At 45.8% G+C, this 18,235-nt stretch overlaps 1 protein-coding gene across 6 annotated transcripts in view; it reads left to right on the forward strand.

Annotated features, from left to right (window-relative positions):
- The window catches only part of nrxn2a (neurexin 2a), a 307,701-nt gene that overhangs the window by 237,995 nt on the left and 51,471 nt on the right, over positions 1-18,235 (forward strand). For all 6 annotated transcript variants that reach the window (XM_041851550.1, XM_045208196.1, XM_045208197.1 and 3 more), the window contains one exon: positions 14,057-14,238. In XM_041851550.1, coding sequence (XP_041707484.1) covers positions 14,057-14,238 — 182 coding nt within the window. The remainder of the gene's footprint in view (positions 1-14,056; positions 14,239-18,235) is intronic.

Genomic DNA, 18,235 nt, shown 5'->3' on the forward strand with positions numbered 1-18,235 from the left:
CATGACACAAGTAATTTTTCCAACAATTGTTTACGGACAGATTATTTCACTTATGATTCACTGTATCACAATTCCAGTGGGTCAGAAGTTTACATACACTATGTTGACTGTGCCTTTAAACAGCTTGGAAAATTCCAGGAATTTATGTCATGGCTTTAGAAGCTTCTGATAGGCTAATTGACATCATTTGAGTCAATTGAAGGTGTACCTGTGGATGTATTTCAAGGCCTACCTTCAACTCAGTGCCTCTTTGCTGGACATCATGGGAAAATCTAAATAAATCAGCCAAGACCTCAGAAAAAAAATGGTAGACCTCCACAAGTCTGGTTCCTCCTTGGGACCAATTTCCAAATGCCTGAAGGTACCACGTTCATCTGTACAAACAATAGTACGCAAGTATAAACACCATGGGACCACGCAGCCGTCATACCGCTCAGGAAGGAGACGAGTTCTGTCTCATAGAGATGAATGTACTTTGGTGCGAAAAGTGCAAATCAATCCCAGAACAACAGCAAAGGACCTTGTGAAGATGCTGGAGGAAACAGGTACAAAAGTATCTATATCCACAGTAAAACGAGTCCTATATCGACATAACCTGAAAGGCCGTTCAGCAAGGAAGAAGCCACTGCTCCAAAACCGCCATAAAAAAGACAGACTACGGTTTTCAACTGCACATGGGGACAAAGATTGTACTTTTTGGATTGTACATCTTGTCTGATGAAACAAAAATAGAACTGTTTGGCCATAATGACCATCGTTATGTTTGGAGGAAAAAGGGGGATGCTTGCAAGCCGAAGAACACCATCCCAACCGTGAAGCACGGGGGTGGCAGCATCATGCTGTGGGGGTGCGTTGCAGCAGGAGGGACTGGTGCACTTCACAAAATAGATGGCTTCATGAGGAAGGAAAATGATGTGGATATATTGAAGCAACATCTCAAGACATCAGTCAGGAAGTTAAAGCTTGGTCGCAAATGGGTCTTCCAAATGGACAATGACCCCAAGCATACTTCCAAAGTTGCAGCAAAATGGCTTAAGGACAACAAACTGAAAAAGCAAGGAGGCCTACAAACCTGACTCCGTTACACCAGCTCTGTCAGGAGGAATGGGCCAAAATTCACCCAACTTATTGTGGGAAGCGTGTGGAAGGCTACCCGAAACGTTTGACCCAAGTTAAACAATTTAAAGGCAATACTACCAAATACTAATTGAGTGTATGTAAACTTCTGACCCACTGGGAATGTGATGAAATAAATCATTCTCTCTACTATTATTCTGACATTTCACATTCTTAAAATAAAGTGGTGATCCTAACTGACCCAAGACAGGGAATCTTTACTAGGATTAAATGTCAGGAATTGTGAAAAACTGAGTTTAAATTTATTTGGCTAAGGTGTATGTAAACTTCCGACTTCAACTGTATCTCGTCAACAAACAAATAAACTGATTCTGTGTGCGACTGCACCACCCAATGGGATTATCTGAATAATCTAGTATGATATTGGTATTTGGATGTGAGCGTTATGTGTAAGGAATACATTTATCAAGGCATCCTATGTCTGCCAGCTAAAGTAGGTCACACAAGAACAGCCAAAAACCTGTGTTAAATATGAGTTATGGTTCTAATCTGTAGTCTAACTACTGTTTCAAAATGAAACCTTCAATCCAATGGTGTCTTCTATTCACTGGAATTTAAGTCCCATCATATTGTTATACCATTACATTAATTGTTAATAGCATAACTTCACAATTAAAATGCTGATTGGCAATCTATTGCCAATTTAAAAGTATATAAGTTAGTACAAAATGTTTGTTCAAAATATTGACCCATGGTACAGGAAAAATTTACATTTGTCACGTTTCAGAATTAACTGGAAGCGCTGCAATCAAACTGTCCTGAGGCTGAGAAGGAGTGACAATCTTGCTTGGTCTTCACAGATGTGTGAGGTTAACATGCTGCCAGGATGACATGCTGTCAGGAATCACAATCATGTGTGTGGCTCGGCTCAATGCTTTAGGAATGCTTGATAGGTGTACTGTTTTAATGCAGGACAATATATTGCCGATGCTCTTATAAGAACAAAGAACTGTACAAACAACCGATGCAAAAGCAGTATATTAGAGACAAGTGTTATTGCTGAATGTTGTGTATGTCTGCGTGTTTGCATGTGTACATGCATGCGTGTGATGCATGCATGTGTGCGTGCATGTGTGTGCCTGCTTGCAGGCTTGTGTCCTTACTCATTTAAATAGTAATATGATATACCTCATCAATCATTTCTCCATTAAACCTTCTGAACCCAGAGGAGCAGAACTCAACCAATTAATTTTCTGTACAACTCAAGCAGAAATATTGATGCATTTTTAATAATATCGTTTTGATTTATTAGGAACTGAGCTGTGAAATGGAAGATTATTATTTTACCTGTCGAGACCACAGGCATATCGTCACGTGCCCAGAATGATTGAGCAGTGGCACTGGGACTATGCTATTCATTATAGCATACACACTTCTGACATACTGAATATTTCTTTATCTCAACCAAGATGTTAATGGGTAATAGACAATTAGGTAATGGAAAACAGCCTAGGCCAGGGCTCTACCCTCCTGTAGGTTTTAACTCCAACTTTGTTCCCGGAGAGCTACCCTCCTGTAGGTTTTAACTCCAACTCTGTTCCTGGACAGCTACCCTCCTGTAGGTTTTAACTCCAACCCTGTTCCTGGAGAACTACCCTCCTGTAGGTTTTAACTCCAACCCCAGTTGTAACTAACCTGATTCAGCTTATCCACCAGCTAATTATCAGGGTTGGAGCGAAAGCCTACAGGACGGTAGCTCTCCAGGAACAGGGTTGGAGAGCCCTGGCCTAGAGACAGTCTCATTCTGTACTGAGGCCTGCATCACACAGAGCCTAGAGACAGTCTCATTCTCTAGTGAGGCCTGCATCACACAGAGCCTAGAGACAGTCTCATTCTCTATTGAGGCCTGCATCACACAGAGCCTAGAGACAGTCTCATTCTCTAGTGAGGCCTGCATCACACAGAGCCTAGAGACAGTCTCATTCTCTATTGAGGCCTGCATCACACAGAGCCTAGAGACAGTCTCATTCTCTATTGAGGCCTGCATCACACAGAGCCTAGAGACAGTCTCATTCTCTAGTGAGGCCTGCATCACACAGAGCCTAGAGACAGTCTCATTCTCTAGTGAGGCCTGCATCACACAGAGCCTAGAGACAGTCTCATTCTCTATTGAGGCCTGCATCACACAGAGCCTAGAGACAGTCTCATTCTCTAGTGAGGCCTGCATCACACAGAGCCTAGAGACAGTCTCATTCTCTACTGAGGCCTGCATCACACAGAGCCTAGAGACAGTCTCATTCTGTACTGAGGCCTGCATCACACAGAGCCTAGAGACAGTCTCATTCTCTACTGAGGCCTGCATCACACAGAGCCTAGAGACAGTCTCATTCTCTACTGAGGCCTGCATCACACAGAGCCTAGAGACAGTCTCATTCTCTAGTGAGGCCTGCATCACACAGAGCCTAGAGACAGTCTCATTCTCTACTGAGGCCTGCATCACACAGAGCCTAGAGACAGTCTCATTCTCTAGTGAGGCCTGCATCACACAGAGCCTAGAGACAGTCTCATTCTCTAGTGAGGCCTGGGGGTCAGTCTCTCCATTAATTTTAGAACAAGGCCCCAGGCTCGGCTGACCCACATTTAATAGTGTTTCTTCTTTTGGAGGGCACTGGCAGCAGGTATTCCTCTGATCATCTTCTTCTTCTTCTTCTTCATTTCACTTTGATCTAAGACAAAACTACGACCCAGAATGATGTTAGATCAGTGCAAGTACTCACGCTAGACTGCACATCATTCAACCACCACTACGACTCGTATTGGAAAAAGGAGGTACAAGTTGCAACCTGAAAGCAATTTCCTACTTACTAACCATATTCTTTGCATGATATATTTTCATTTACAATTAGCATGCAAGTCATTTCACACAACAGAACATGTTAGAACCCATCACCCACCCACTGTCGCAATTCCCTAACCCAGGCAGGGCTACAAAGCTAAGGTATTAGGCAAGACAGTCTCACATACCCTTCCTTGCTAAGAGAGGTTGTCAGGTTTTGACCATGACTGTTCGGGTTTTGGTCACTAGATGTCCCCATTGCACCTTTTTTGTACCTTTTGTTTTTCTTGCTCTAATTATTGTTTGCACCTGTAGGTCATTCCCTTGTTAGTATTTAAACCCTGTGTGTTCCTCAGTTCCTTGCTCAGTGTTTGTAAGTTAGCACCCAGCCCCAGCCCAAGCCTTGTTTTATATAGATATTTCTCTGGTGGGATTTTCCAGAGGTTCTCTGGTTTAGTTCTTGTGTTTTGTTTGAGTAGTCTTTTGAGGTTTGTTTTTCCCTGCTGTTTTTTACCACTTTGTGGAGTTTCTTTTGTTTTTGGAGGTTTTCCTCTTTGTGCCTCTTGGCTTTATTTTTGGACATTGTGGATTTAGTTTCTTTGCCTGAAGATTTTGTTCTTTAATTAAACCACCATCTCTAGTACAGCTGTGTCTGCCTCATCTTCTGGGTTCTGACAATTATTAGTGACTGTTTCTCGCATCGGGTCGTGACAGAAACACTGAGCCATTATTATGAACCCAGAGGCAGCCAGTACCCAGGATCTTTTTTCCATGCTGTCCCACCATGAGGGGACTGTCCAACGCCACGAAGCTGCTCAGGTTCAGCAAGAGGCCTTAATGGCTAGACATTCTCAACTTCTGTCAGAGATGCTGACTTCCATAAAGCAGATTTCGGATCGACTTTCCCCGGCAACCGCTTCTGCTCCAGTTCATCCGATTCAAGGGCCCCTGGCAGTTAATCCCCTGGCTGAACCTCGTCTGCCGCCTCCCCAACGGTTCTCAGGGGATCCGAGTGTTTTGTAAGGGGATTTTCACCCAATGTTCTCTCTCCTTTGAGCTGCAACCATCGTCGTTTCCCACCGACCGGTCCAAGATAGCATATATCATCACCCTGCTGTCGGAAAAGGCCCTAGCCTGGGCTACTGCTGTGTGGGATGCCCAAAGTCCCTGCTGTGCCAGCTACTCTACCTTTGCTGAAGAATTCAAGCGAGTGTTTCAAGGTCCTACCAACGGCCCTGACTCAGCCAAACAGCTCCTGACTCTCCGCCAAGGTCGGGCGCAGCGTGACGGACTATGCCATCCAGTTCCGCACTGTGGCAGCAGCAAGTGGCTGGAACGACGAGGCGCTCACAGTGTGTTTTTTGAAGGGTCTTTCTGACACCATCCAAGATGAACTGGCCACTCGGGAACCACCGGACAACCTCGAGTCCCTTATCAAGTTGGCTTCACGCATAGACCAGCGTCTGAGAGAGAGAGAACAAAACCATAGACCGCTCACCCTAGCTCCTATCGGTTCCAGCTCCGAGTCTCCACCTTTATCCTCGCTGGCTCCACCAGAACCCATGCAGGTTGGACGCATCTCCCAGGCTGAGAGAGACCGCCGGATGAGGGAGCGATGCTGTCTATATTGCGGCAAACCGGGCCATTTCCGCTCCACGTGTCCCGGGCTCCAGGGAAACGCACTCTCCCGTGCAGGCCTGGGAGGACTGTAACAGGAAACATAACCTCCTCCCATCCATCCAACTCCCGCCTGCTCATTCCAGTTACCCTTTCCTGGGACGACCACGAAGTTTTCTCTTCAAGCCTTGGTAGACTCTGGAGCCGCAGGTAACTTCATGGATGGGATCTGGGCGAAGGAGAATGGCGTTCCTTCTGAACCTCTAAGTGACCCCATAAGGGTTACTACGTTGGATAGAAGTCCTTTGGGATCTGGACTTGTCACTCGTGCCACTACCCCCTTACGACTTTCAGTTTCCCAACACCAGGAAGTGATGAACTTTCATCTGATCTCCTGTTCCGAGTTTCCTCTCGTCCTTGGTTATCCCTGGCTTCACAGCCATAACCCTCACATCGACTGGTCTGTGGGCACTATCAAGCAGTGGGGTCCTACGTGCCAAGCCACTTGTATCTTCCAGAGTTCCCAGAGTTCTCCTTCCGAGTCTCTAGAATCCATCGACTTGTCCCGAGTTCCCGAGTGTTACCATGACCTCAAACTGGTATTTAGCAAACAGAGGGCCACCAAACTACCACCCCATAGACCTTACGATTGCACCATCGACCTGTTGCCGGGGACCTGCCCTCCCAGGGGTCGGATCTTTTCCCTTTCTCCTCCCGAACGAGCTGCTATGGATACCTACATCAAGGACGCTCTGACAGCAGGCCTCATGCGTCCATCTACCTCGCCGGCGGGAGCAGGGTTTTTCTTTGTGGCCAAGAAAGACGGTGGATTACGACCTTGCATCGACTACCGGGGACTCAATGCCATAACCGTCCGTAACCGCTACCCGCTACCCCTTATGGCCACAGCCTTTGAGCTGCTCCAGGAAGCAGTTGTCTTCACTAAGCTTGACCTGCGGAACGCATACCATCTTGTGCGGATCAAACCCGGGGATGAGTGGAAGACCGCTTTCAACACGCCTACTGGTCACTACGAATACTCGGTGATGCCCTTCGGCCTGACCAACGCTCCGGCTGTGTTCCAAGCGCTCATAAACGATGTGCTTAGGGATATGCTTAACATCTTTGTGTTTGTTTACTTGGATGACATCCTCATCTTTTCGAGCTCCCTTCAAGAACACACTAAGCATGTCAGACAAGTGCTCAAACGCCTCCTAGACAGCCATTTGTACGTTAAGCCGGAGAAGTGTGAATTCCATTCCTCTCGAGTACAATTCCTGGGATTTATAGTGGAACCCGGACAAGTCCAGATGGACCCCAAGAAGGTAGAGGCGGTAGCGGATTGGCCCACCCCCAAGTCCGTTAAGGAAGTTCAGCGTTTCCTGGGCTTCACCAACTTTTACCGCAAGTTCATCAAGAACTTCAGCTCGGTGGCAGCCCCTCTCTCGGCGGTAACCAAGGGTGGCAACACAAGGTTTCTGTGGGGTAGAGAAGCTGAGACGGCCTTCCAAGGACTCAAGCAGCGCATCCTCTCTGCTCCCATCCTGACACTACCAACGGCGGATGAACCTTTTGTGGTGGAGGTAGACGCATCAGAGGTTGGGGTTGGAGCTGTCCTGTCTCAGAGGGGTGAAGACAAGAAGCTTCATCCTTGCGCCTTCTTCTCTCACCGGCTTACCCCGGCCGGCCGAGAGGAATTACGATGTGGGGGATCGTGAACTCCTAGCGGTTAAGATGGCATTGAAGGAATGGAGACACTGGCTCGAGGGGGCTTCTCAACCGTTTCAAGTGCTTACGGACCACAAGAATCTGGAGTATATCCAGCAGGCGAAGCGGTTGAACGCCAGACAAGCTCGATGGTCTCTTTTCTTCAGCCGATTTCAGTTTATCCTCACCTATAGACCCGGGTCGAAGAATCTCAAACCGGACGCCTTGTCACGAATCTACTCTCCTGCCATTCGAGAAGATACTGACATGACTGTCCTTCCGGCCGCTAAGATCGTGGCTCCGATCTCGTGGCAAGTGGAGGATACCGTGAAACAAGCTCAAGCCATCGAACCGGGCCCTGGAGGAGGTCCTGCTAATCGGTTGTTTGTTCCCAAGGCAGCAAGGTCCCAAGTCCTTCGGTGGGGGCACTCCTCTCGCCTCACCTGTCACCCGGGCGTAGGCCGCACCTTGGAGTTCATCCAGCGTAAGTTCTGGTGGCCCACCATAAAAGAAGACGTTGCCACTTTCATCAAGGCCTGTTCCGTGTGCTGCCAGGGCAAATCTTCTCACCTCCGCCCTCAAGGACTCCTTCACCCTCTATCTATTCCCCACCGACCCTGGTCCCATATCTCGTTGGACTTTATTACTGGCCTTCCTCCGTCCCATGGTAATACTACGATCCTAGTCATCATCGACAGGTTTTCTAAGGCGGCCAGGTTTGTTCCTTTGACCAAATTACCTTCTGCCAAGGAAACAGCTGAGTTGGTGATTAACCATGTGTTCTGAGTCTTTGGGATTCCGCAAGATATGGTTTCCGACAGAGGTCCCCAGTTCGCCTCAAGGTTTTGGAAGGCCTTCTGCCAACTCATAGGGGCCACGGCCAGTTTATCTTCAGGGTACCATCCGGAGTCCAATGGCCAAACTGAGAGGATGAATCAGGAGCTGGAAACCACCCTCAGATGCATGGTTTCCAACAACCTGTCCACTTGGTCATCCTTCATTGTTTGGGCCGAGTACGCGCACAACACCTTGTGCTCCTCCTCCACTGGTATGTCCCCGCATGAGTGTCAGTTTGGCTATGCGCCTCTATTGTTCCCGGACCAGGAGGCAGAAGTCAGAGTGCCTTCAGCCTCGAGGTTCATCAGACGCTGTCGGCTTACGTGGAAGAAGGCACGTCTTAATCTTCTGCGTTCCTCTCAGCAGTACCAACGACAAGCCAACAGAGGTCGCCGTCCCGGTCCTACCCTGTACCCTGGCCAGAGAGTATGGCTCTCAACTAAGAACCTACCACTACGGGTGGAGTCTCGCAAGCTGTCCCAGAGGTTCATCGGTCCCTTTAAGATTGCCAGGAGAGTCAATCCCGTTACTTTTCGCCTGCACTTACCCAGATCACTTAAGATCAATCCAACATTTCACATTTCTTTATTAAAACCTGTTGTTTTTTCTCCCCCTTATCCCGGCAGGCAGACCTCCCCCCTCCGCCCCGTGTCATCGGTGGCCAGTCGGCTTATACCGTCCACCGGATACTGGATTCCCGCCGGTGCAGCGGTCCTGGCAGTATCTGGTGGACTGGGAAGGCTACGGTCCCGAGGAGCGCTCCTGGGTTCCTGCCAAGGACATACTGGACCCTGACCTCATTCGTCAGTTCAGGGCCCTCCCACCCTGAGAAGGCTGGTAGGAACGTCAGGAGCCGTTCCTAGGAGGGGGATTCTGTCAGGTTTTGACCATGACTGTTCGGGTTTTGGTCACTAGATGTCCCCATTGCACCTTTTTTGTACCTTTTGTTTTTCTTGCTCTAATTATTGTTTGCACCTGTAGGTCATTCCCTTGTTAGTATTTAAACCCTGTGTGTTCCTCAGTTCCTTGCTCAGTGTTTGTAAGTTAGCACCCAGCCCCAGCCCAAGCCTTGTTTTATATAGATATTTCTCTGGTGGGATTTTCCAGAGGTTCTCTGGTTTAGTTCTTGTGTTTTGTTTGAGTAGTCTTTTGAGGTTTGTTTTTCCCTGCTGTTTTTTACCACTTTGTGGAGTTTCTTTTGTTTTTGGAGGTTTTCCTCTTTGTGCCTCTTGGCTTTATTTTTGGACATTGTGGATTTAGTTTCTTTGCCTGAAGATTTTGTTCTTTAATTAAACCACCATCTCTAGTACAGCTGTGTCTGCCTCATCTTCTGGGTTCTGACAATTATTAGTGACTGTTTCTCGCATCGGGTCGTGACAGAGGTCATCTTCACCCCTGTTCATGGCACCCACTGTGACTTAATGGGTGAGCCTGATGTTACATACGAGCTGTGGTTGTCGTGGTTTTAGCTGTGGTTGTCATGGTTCTATCACATGCAGTACTGGCAAAGTTCTCAGGTTCCAGGAGAGCAGGTGTTCTGTGTTCTGCTACCCAAACCCTGCTCCGCCTGGGGGACTAGCTGCCAGGTCATTCCCCTCACACCCTCTCTTCTCTCATGTAGAGGGCCACAAGCGCCAAAATGACAGGGGGAACAGACCTGCCAACCTGGGTTTCTGTGGAGGTGAAAGAACCACTCATAACTGAGATATAACGTGTCAATCTTCTGATAAAGCTAATTAAAACAGTTATGTAGAAAATACTGAGATTATATGTTGACCAGTTTATGTTTGGTCAACAGTGGATTAGCTGTGTTTGTTTTGTTGTTTTTTATATTAATTTTTTTAGGGGGTAGATCAGCTTTAATATTGTAATGTAATTGTTTGCATCATTTCCAATCCCCCATATCTTTTTGGAGTAAAATAAATAAACATATAGATATATATTGTTATAAGTGTCATAAGTATAAAGCTGATCGTACGTATGAGACTCATTAAAGTGATTCATATCTTGACATATTATTCAGTGTGATTCATAGTATTCAATGTGATTCATAGTATTTAGTGTGATTCACAGTATTCAGTGTGATTCATCGCTAACTCCCATACGTTTACATTAATTATTCATCTCAGTTTATATCAATGCACAGTGTTGACTCCCTGGTCAGGGCAAGGCGTACTACTGCAGCATACTGCAACTCGATAGCCTTGTGTTTACAGTTATGCTGGCATGTTTTGACATGGTGGCACCTTGCCCACTCTGCAGGACTGGCAGGTTTACATAACCTAATGCCAGATCAATGACAGCTCAACTAAGTGTGATGCAATTCCTGAATAATAGTGTTCCAACAGGACAATATCAACACAAGAAAAGCACACGAATGCATAAAAAAAATGGTGAGATTTGTATAATTATGGGCTGTGTCTGTTTGTTTTTTCATGTGGGCTGTAATTTGAAAAGTGACATTGTGGGGTAATTTGGGGGAATAATGTTCAAGTTTAAAGTTATTGTCACATGCACAAGTACAGTGAAATGTCTTTCTTGCAAACTCAAAATACAACAATGCAATAATCAATAACAATGTATTACTAGAAAAAAACCACGAGAAATAAGAATAAGAAATATTAAATACACAATAAAGTAGGTAAGTACAGTGGCTTGAGAAAGTATTCACCCCCCTTGGCATTTTTCCTATTTTGTTGCCTTACAACCTGGAATTAAAATGGATTTGTTGGGGGTTTGTATAATTTGATTTACACAACATGCCTACCACTTTGAAGATGCAAAATATGTTTTATTATGAAACAAACTAGAAATAAGACAAAAAAACTGAACACCCCCCCCCCCCTCCCCCCCAAAGTCAATACTTTGTAGAGCAGCAATTACAGCTGCAAGTCTCTATAAGCTTGGCACATCTAGCCACTGGGATTTTTGTCCATTCTTCAAGGCAAAACTGCTCCAGCTCCTTCAAGTTGGATACAAAGCAATCTTTAAGTCATACCACAGATTCTCAATTGGATTGAGGTCTGGGCTTTGACTAGGCCATTCCAAGACATTTAAATGTTTCCCCTTAAACCACTCGAGTGTTGCTTTAGCAGTATGCTTAGGGTTATTGTCCTACTGGAAGGTGAACCTCTGTCCCAGTCTCAAATCTCTGGAAGACTGAAACAGGTTTCCCTCATGAATTTCCCTGTATTTAGCGCCATCCATCATTCCTTCAATTCTGACCAGTTTCCCAGTCCCTGCCAATGAAAAACATCCCCACAGCATGATGCTGCCACCACCATGCTTCACTGTGGGGATGGTGTTCTCGGGGTGATGAGAGGTGTTGGGTTTGCGCCAGACATAGCGTTTTCCTTGATGGCCAAAAAACTCAATTTTAGTCTCATCTGACCAGAGTACCTTCTTCCATATGTTTGGGGAGTCTCCCACATGCCTTTTGGCGAACACCAAACGTGTTTGTTTATTTTTTTCTTTAAGCAATGGCTTTTTTCTGGCCACTCTTTCGTAAAGCCCAGCTCTGTGGAGTGTACGGCTTAATGTGGTCCTATGGACAGATACTCCAATCTCCACTGTGGAGCTTTGCAGCTCCTTCAGGGTTATCTTTGGTCTCTTTGTTGCCTCTGATTAATGCCCTCCTTGTCTGGTCCGTGAGTTTTGGTGTGCAGCCCTCTCTTGGCAGGTTTGTTGTGGTGCCATATTCTTTCAATTTTTTAATAATGGATTTAATGGTGCTCCGTGGGATGTTCAAAGTTTCGGATATATTTTTATAACCCAACCCTGATCTGCACTTCTCCACAACTTTGTCCCTGACCTGTTTGGAGAGCTCCTTGGTCTTCATGGTGCCGCTTGCTTAGTGGTGTTGCAGACTCTGGGGCCTTTCAGAACAGGTGTTTATATACTGAGATCATGTGACACTTAGATTGCACACAGGTGGACTTTATTTAACTAATTATGTGACTTCTGAAGGTAATTGGTCGCACCAGATCTTATTTAGCGGCTTTATAGCAAAGGGGGTGAATACATATGCACGCACCACTTTTCCGTTATTTATTTTTTAGAATTTGTTGAAACATGTTATTTTTTTCATTTCACTTCACAAATTTGGACTATTTTGTGTATGTCCATTACATGAAATCCAAATAAAAATCAATTTAAATTACAGGTTGTAATGAAACAAAATAGGAAAAACGCTGTCACGCCCTGACTCAAGGGACTCGTATTTGTTGAGTCAGGGTGTGTATTTTCTGTTGTGTTTGGCTATGTTGATTGTCTATGTTAGATCTAGTATGTGTAGAGCTATGTTGGCCAGGGTGGTTCCCAATCAGAGGCAGCTCGTTGTCTCTGATTGGGGACCATACTTAGGCAGCATATTGGCACGAGTTAGTTGTGGGATCTTGTTCCAGTTTTGGTATGTTAGTGTGCTACCTTGGACTTCACGTTTCGTTTGTTGTTTTTGTCGTGTGTTTATTCGTTTAATAAACATGTATGCTTATCACGCTGCGCCTTGGTCCTTCTCGATCGTAAACGATCGTGACAAACGCCAAGGGGGATGAATACTTTTGCAAGGCACTGTAAGCATACTATATACAGGACATATTTAAAAAGTCTGTCCTAATACCATATTTACATGTGCAGGGATACTGGAGTGATGGAGGTAGATATTATGGTGGTTTCACTGCCAAGCTATTTGTAAGGCAGGGTTTACATACAAACACACACCACCAGTCCAAGTGAAGGGTTCAACCGGTTTATTACTATCAGGTTTCGGCAGCGTTCCTGATATACCAAACTCAAAACAGACAGAGTAAACACTTCATCACCAGTGGACGGTCCTCCAATCTTGATCTTTGGCGGTTCAATCCGTGTTTAAATCATCAGTTCCTTTCTTCCGTTAATCCTCCTTCTCCACCGTACATTCTGTCTACCCAATAACCTTCTACTCCTTCACCTGCCGGGGTCAAAGAAAAGACAAAGAAAGAAAACCCAGGGCGCGGTTAAGTAGAGGCACTGATTGGTTTCACCTGTCTGCAGTTTAGCTCTGATTACAACTGGAGACAGGTGTGGCTGTTCTGCTGCAGTCTAGAAGTTTTCCCCTGAGCTGTCCGTGGTCCTGCCTCTGGGGAATACTTCACAGTGCTGTCCGTGGGCTTGGCAGCCAAAAAACAGAGAAACCTCGCAGGCACTTAACCTCCATCCACCACACAACCCCTGAAACCGCTATAATATGTATAGGGATAAGGTGACTAGGCAACAGGATATAAGATAAACAGAGTAGCAGCAGCATGTATGTGAGTGGGTGTGCGGGTGTGTAGAGTCAGTATAAATGTATGTGCATATTATGTGTGAGTGAGCAGATAATGGAGTGAGTGTTTGTGTGTGTGTTGAAGTGACAGTGTGTGTGAGTGTGTAGGGCCCTGTGAGTGTGCATAGAGACAGTGCAAATACTGAAATAAAAGGTCAATAAAGATACAAGGTAGCTATTTGTCAGTCGTATTGCTTGGGGATAGAAGCTGTTCAAGAGCCTGTTGGTGTCAGACTTGATGCACCGGTGTATGACATGTTGTTTCTCCAAAGGGAATGATGAGTTGTGTTAGGGAATGTGATGAAGCTGTCACAGTCTTGTACTTGGAAAGAAAATAGGTATCTAAATTTAGGTTGAGTGTTACTGAAGAATCTCTTTAAAGATAGTAAGGGCTGATGGGAACAAATATTAAAACATTATCCTGAAAGTGAAGGAACGCTCTCTAACAACTCTCTCTCTCTCTCTCTCTCTCTCTCTCTCTCTCTCTCTCTCTCTCTCTCTCTCTCTCTCTCTCTCTCTCTCTCTCTCTCTCTCTCTCTCTCTCTCTCTCTCTCTCTCTCTCTCTCTCTCTCTCTCTCTCTCTCTCTAATAATGTCGCCCCCTTCTCCCTCTCTCTCAATTTCCTGTCCCTATATCTCAATCTCCTTCTAATATTTCTGTTTGTCTCCATTTTTACTCAGCTGGGACCACGTATATCTTTGGGAGAGGAGGAGCCCTCATCACGTACACCTGGGCCCCTAATGAGAGGCCGAGCACCAGAGCAGACCGGCTAGCTGTGGGCTTCAGTACTCAACAGAAAGACGCCATCTTGGTCAGAGTGGAGAGCACCAGTGGACTGGGAGACTACCTGCAGCTGCACATAGTAAGGACAGGAAGGGGCGGGATAGGGTAAAGGATCAGGGATTAGGCCCCCTTTTCTGTGAGGGTTTTGAACAAAGGATGAGCTCATATCCTGAGGCTGACTGTACAGAATCCTGAAATTATCTTGCTGGATATTTTGGAGGACTAATTGAGGTGCTTAGAAAGACTGCGTTAATTGATAAAATGTCTCTCAATTTCCGTAGAGAAGGACATATGGCAATTATTACTCATGATATCTATGATTAGTGCCAGGAAAGTATGTACCATGCATCTGGGTTAGCAGGGGAGAAACAAAGCCAATGTTTGCTCATTAAAACAGCAGGGGGCAGAGATTGTTATGGCAGTACATCCCACTGGCAAATGCTTCGTTGACCTCTGGCTCATTACTTGCAATTAGAGTTCCAGTTAAAAAGGATGCAGTTAAACTGTTTCATCTAAATTAATTATTAATTCAATTTTCACAGTGCACGCCTGCTATGTTACCCTAGCTGTTTAACACTAGGATACCAGATGCTGAGCAAAACAATAACCTAGTGTGTGTTATTTTCTAAAGAACCCTTTAAGTCAGGTTCACTACATGACCAAAAGTATGTGGACACCTGCTCATCGAACATCTCATTCCAAAATCATGGGCATTAATATGGAGTTGTCCCCCCCTTTGCTGCTATAACAGCCTCCACTGTTCTGGGAAGGCTTTCCACTAGATGTTGGAACATTGCTGCGGGGACTTGCTTCCATTCAGCCACAAGTGCATTAGTGAGGTCGGGCACTGATGTTGGGCGATTAGGCCTGGCTCGCAGTCGCTGTTCCAATTCATCCCAAAGGTGTTTGATGGGATTGAGGTCAGGGCTCTGTGCAGGCCAGTCAAGTTCTTCCACACCGATCTCGACAAACCATTTCTGTATGGACCTCGCTCTGTGCACGGGGGCATTGTCATGCTGAAACAGGAAAGGGCCTTCCCCAAACTGTTGCCACAAAGTTGGAAGCACAGAATTGTCTAGAATGTCATTGTATGCTGTAGAGTTAAGATCGCCTGAACCATGAAAAACAGTCCCAGACCATTATTCCTCCTCCACCAAACTTTACAGTCGGCACTATGCATTTGGGCAGGTAGCGTTCTCCTGGCATCCGCCAAACCCAGATTTGTCCGTCGGACTGCCAGATGGTGAAGCGTGATTCATCACTCCAGAGAATGTGTTTCCACTGCTCCAGAGTCCAATGGCGGCAAACGCTTGGCATTGCGCATGGTAATCTTAGGCTTGTGTGCGGCTGCTCGGCCATGGAAACCCATTTGGGAACCCATTGAAGCTCTCGACAAACAGTTATTGTGCTGATGTTGCTTCCAGAGGCAGTTTGGAACTCGGTAGTGAGTGTTGCAACTTAGGACAGATGATTTTAATGCACAACGTGCTTCAGCATTTGGCGGCCCCGTTCTGTGAGCTTGTGTGGCCGTAGTTGCTCCTAGACATTTCCACTTCACAATAACAGCACTTACAGTTGACCGGGGCAGCTCTAGCAGGGCAGAAATTTGACGAACTGACTTTTTGGAAAGATGGCATCCTATGACGGTGCCACGTTGAAAGTCACTGAGCTCTTCAGTAAGGCCATTCTACTGCCAATGTTTGTCTATGGAGATCGCATGGCTGTGTGCTTCAATTTTATACACCTGTCAGCAATGGGTGTGGCTGAAATAGCAGAATCCACTCATTTGAAGGGGTGTCCACATACTTTAGTATATAGACTGTATTTTATGTCCCTGTTTGAGTCGGAGCCCAAACACAGCTGACCCAGATGGTGGTTAAAGGGTAAGAGTAGCTTGTTCCCCAGGGGGAGTGTGTGTCTGTTTCTTCAACATGCCTGTTTACAGTGAAACTGTATAAGGAACACGAGAAGCTACCTGGTGAGCTGACAATAAAGGAATCTACGGTTGATTTGAGAGTCAACGCCAGCATTGACACTATAGACTATAAACAGTAGGTTAGGGAATCTGCTTTGGATGAATGAATTCAGACTCTATTTGAAACAGCATGCGTATAGATCCTGTGTTGGTTTATTGTTTATGACCCTCTTATTATCTTGGGTTATTTATTTGTTACCGAAAAGAGCCAGAGATGGTAGAGGATATAGCTTGAGAGAGAGAGAGAGTAAACTGCCTTATAGATTACATTTTATGCCCAGTTTATTCAACAAAACTGTTAAAAAATAATAATCTTCATAGCTTCATTCCGAGTAAGAGGTGAATTATGTCAAATATGGATTCGTGCTTTAGATCAAAGCTGTGTCTAATATAGTATGATAGCATCTATTGCCTCCGTAAAACATGTAGCTTCTCCTGTCATGGTTGTTCCTCATGGAGAGGGTTTCTGCAGTAACTAAATTACCACCAACAACAACAACCTCTAATCCAATTGGTCATGAACGTGACAGCGTTCAGAAGTAGGTGCAGGAGCAGCACTGTGTTGAGCTAAGCTGTTGGCTTCAGGCTATCCCCCTCTCAGAGAGAGAGAGCAGTGGATGATAGGATGAATGCAAGTAACAGAATGTATGATATGCAGCGTGTCTTGTCTTTCCTTCTGCACTCAACTTGCTGCAGTTTAGGCGCCAGAGGCGGGTTTCCCCATTGCAAGCCATTAGTCACTAAGCCACAGAGTCTAGGGTTGGATCCACAGGGTCTGCAGGCAGGAGCTGCTCACTGATGGATGTGTGTGTGTGTGTGTGTGTGTGTGTGTGTGTGTGTGTGTGTGTGTGTGTGTGTGTGTGTGTGTGTGTGTGTGTGCCTGCGTGTGCCAGCATTGGTGTATGGCAGTCTGAGTGGAGGCCTCCTCTGAGTGTGTGTGATGAGTGTATTGATTATTCCTAGCACAGGGTTGGGTGATTCATTTGCTGACATACAGTTCTGTGGTTAGTAACAGAGCATGGAGCTTCCACCTGGTACCCTCCGGGCCCCCCCTCTCTCTCTCTCTTTCTCTCTCTCTCTCTGAGGGCCTGTGGGATGAAGCATCAGTTGGGCCCAGACAGAGCCCACTCTGTCAGGATGAGCATGATGGATGAAAGGAGTTTGACGGCCATTTAGGTGGGATGACAACTTCCTGCTGAAAAGCTGATAGGAAAAATGTGTACCTGTTTCAATACCTGTCAAATATACTATGGCAAGCTTCCCTAAAACATTGCATCTGCAAATGGGAGGACTTTATTTGGGAGGGTAGTAAAGTGTCAAATTGAAATATGTATTGTTACCCTGGTTACCCTCTAACCTTGGATCTGAGGCATAATACTCTTGCATGGAACAAAATGTGCTGCTGTATGTCTGTCTGGTGTGTGATGGAGCTGTTTAGCCGTTAGGGAGCAGGGGAGTCGGGACAGGGATCAATGTTGGGATTGTTGGACATAGTGACATGTACAAGAGATTTGCAGGAAAAAAAAGTTACGTGACAAGCTAAAGGATCATTTGATTTGATCATTTGATGAGAGACAAAGAAGCTTGGCTGATGAAGGTAAAGAGCTGGAACCCTTCCTAGAGTAATTAGATGAACCCATCCGTCTGCTTGATTAATACTCACATGAAATTAGCCTCCCCCCAGCTGTGGCCCATTATGCTACTTAGTTAGCATGCACTGATAAAGGCTAGCGCTTTGGATTCATTCATAAACAAAAGCATTGGGAAATGACCTTGTCTGCTGTGCTGTATAGAAAATGTTGGAAGGTTGTATGTATTCTCTGTATCCATGGATGAGAGCTAGAGAGCCCTGGAGTTAGGGCATCAAATGTCATGCACACAAGTTGGTTCACCATGTAGCCCACCTTCTCCATGCCGTAATGAGCCTGGCCTCTCTACGTGTGCTTCCAAAGATGGTACTTACTCAGGCCGTTTACCAATTTAAAAAATGGTCACAGTTCCAATCTACTTAATGGGTGGCTCTCCCATTGATACCAATGCGATAGCAGCTGTGTATGGTCTACCTAGTTCATTGACTGTATATGAACCAGAAAAAATGAGG

This window comes from Coregonus clupeaformis, chromosome 27 (assembly GCF_020615455.1).
Source record: "Coregonus clupeaformis isolate EN_2021a chromosome 27, ASM2061545v1, whole genome shotgun sequence".
Classification (NCBI taxonomy): domain Eukaryota; kingdom Metazoa; phylum Chordata; class Actinopteri; order Salmoniformes; family Salmonidae; genus Coregonus; species Coregonus clupeaformis.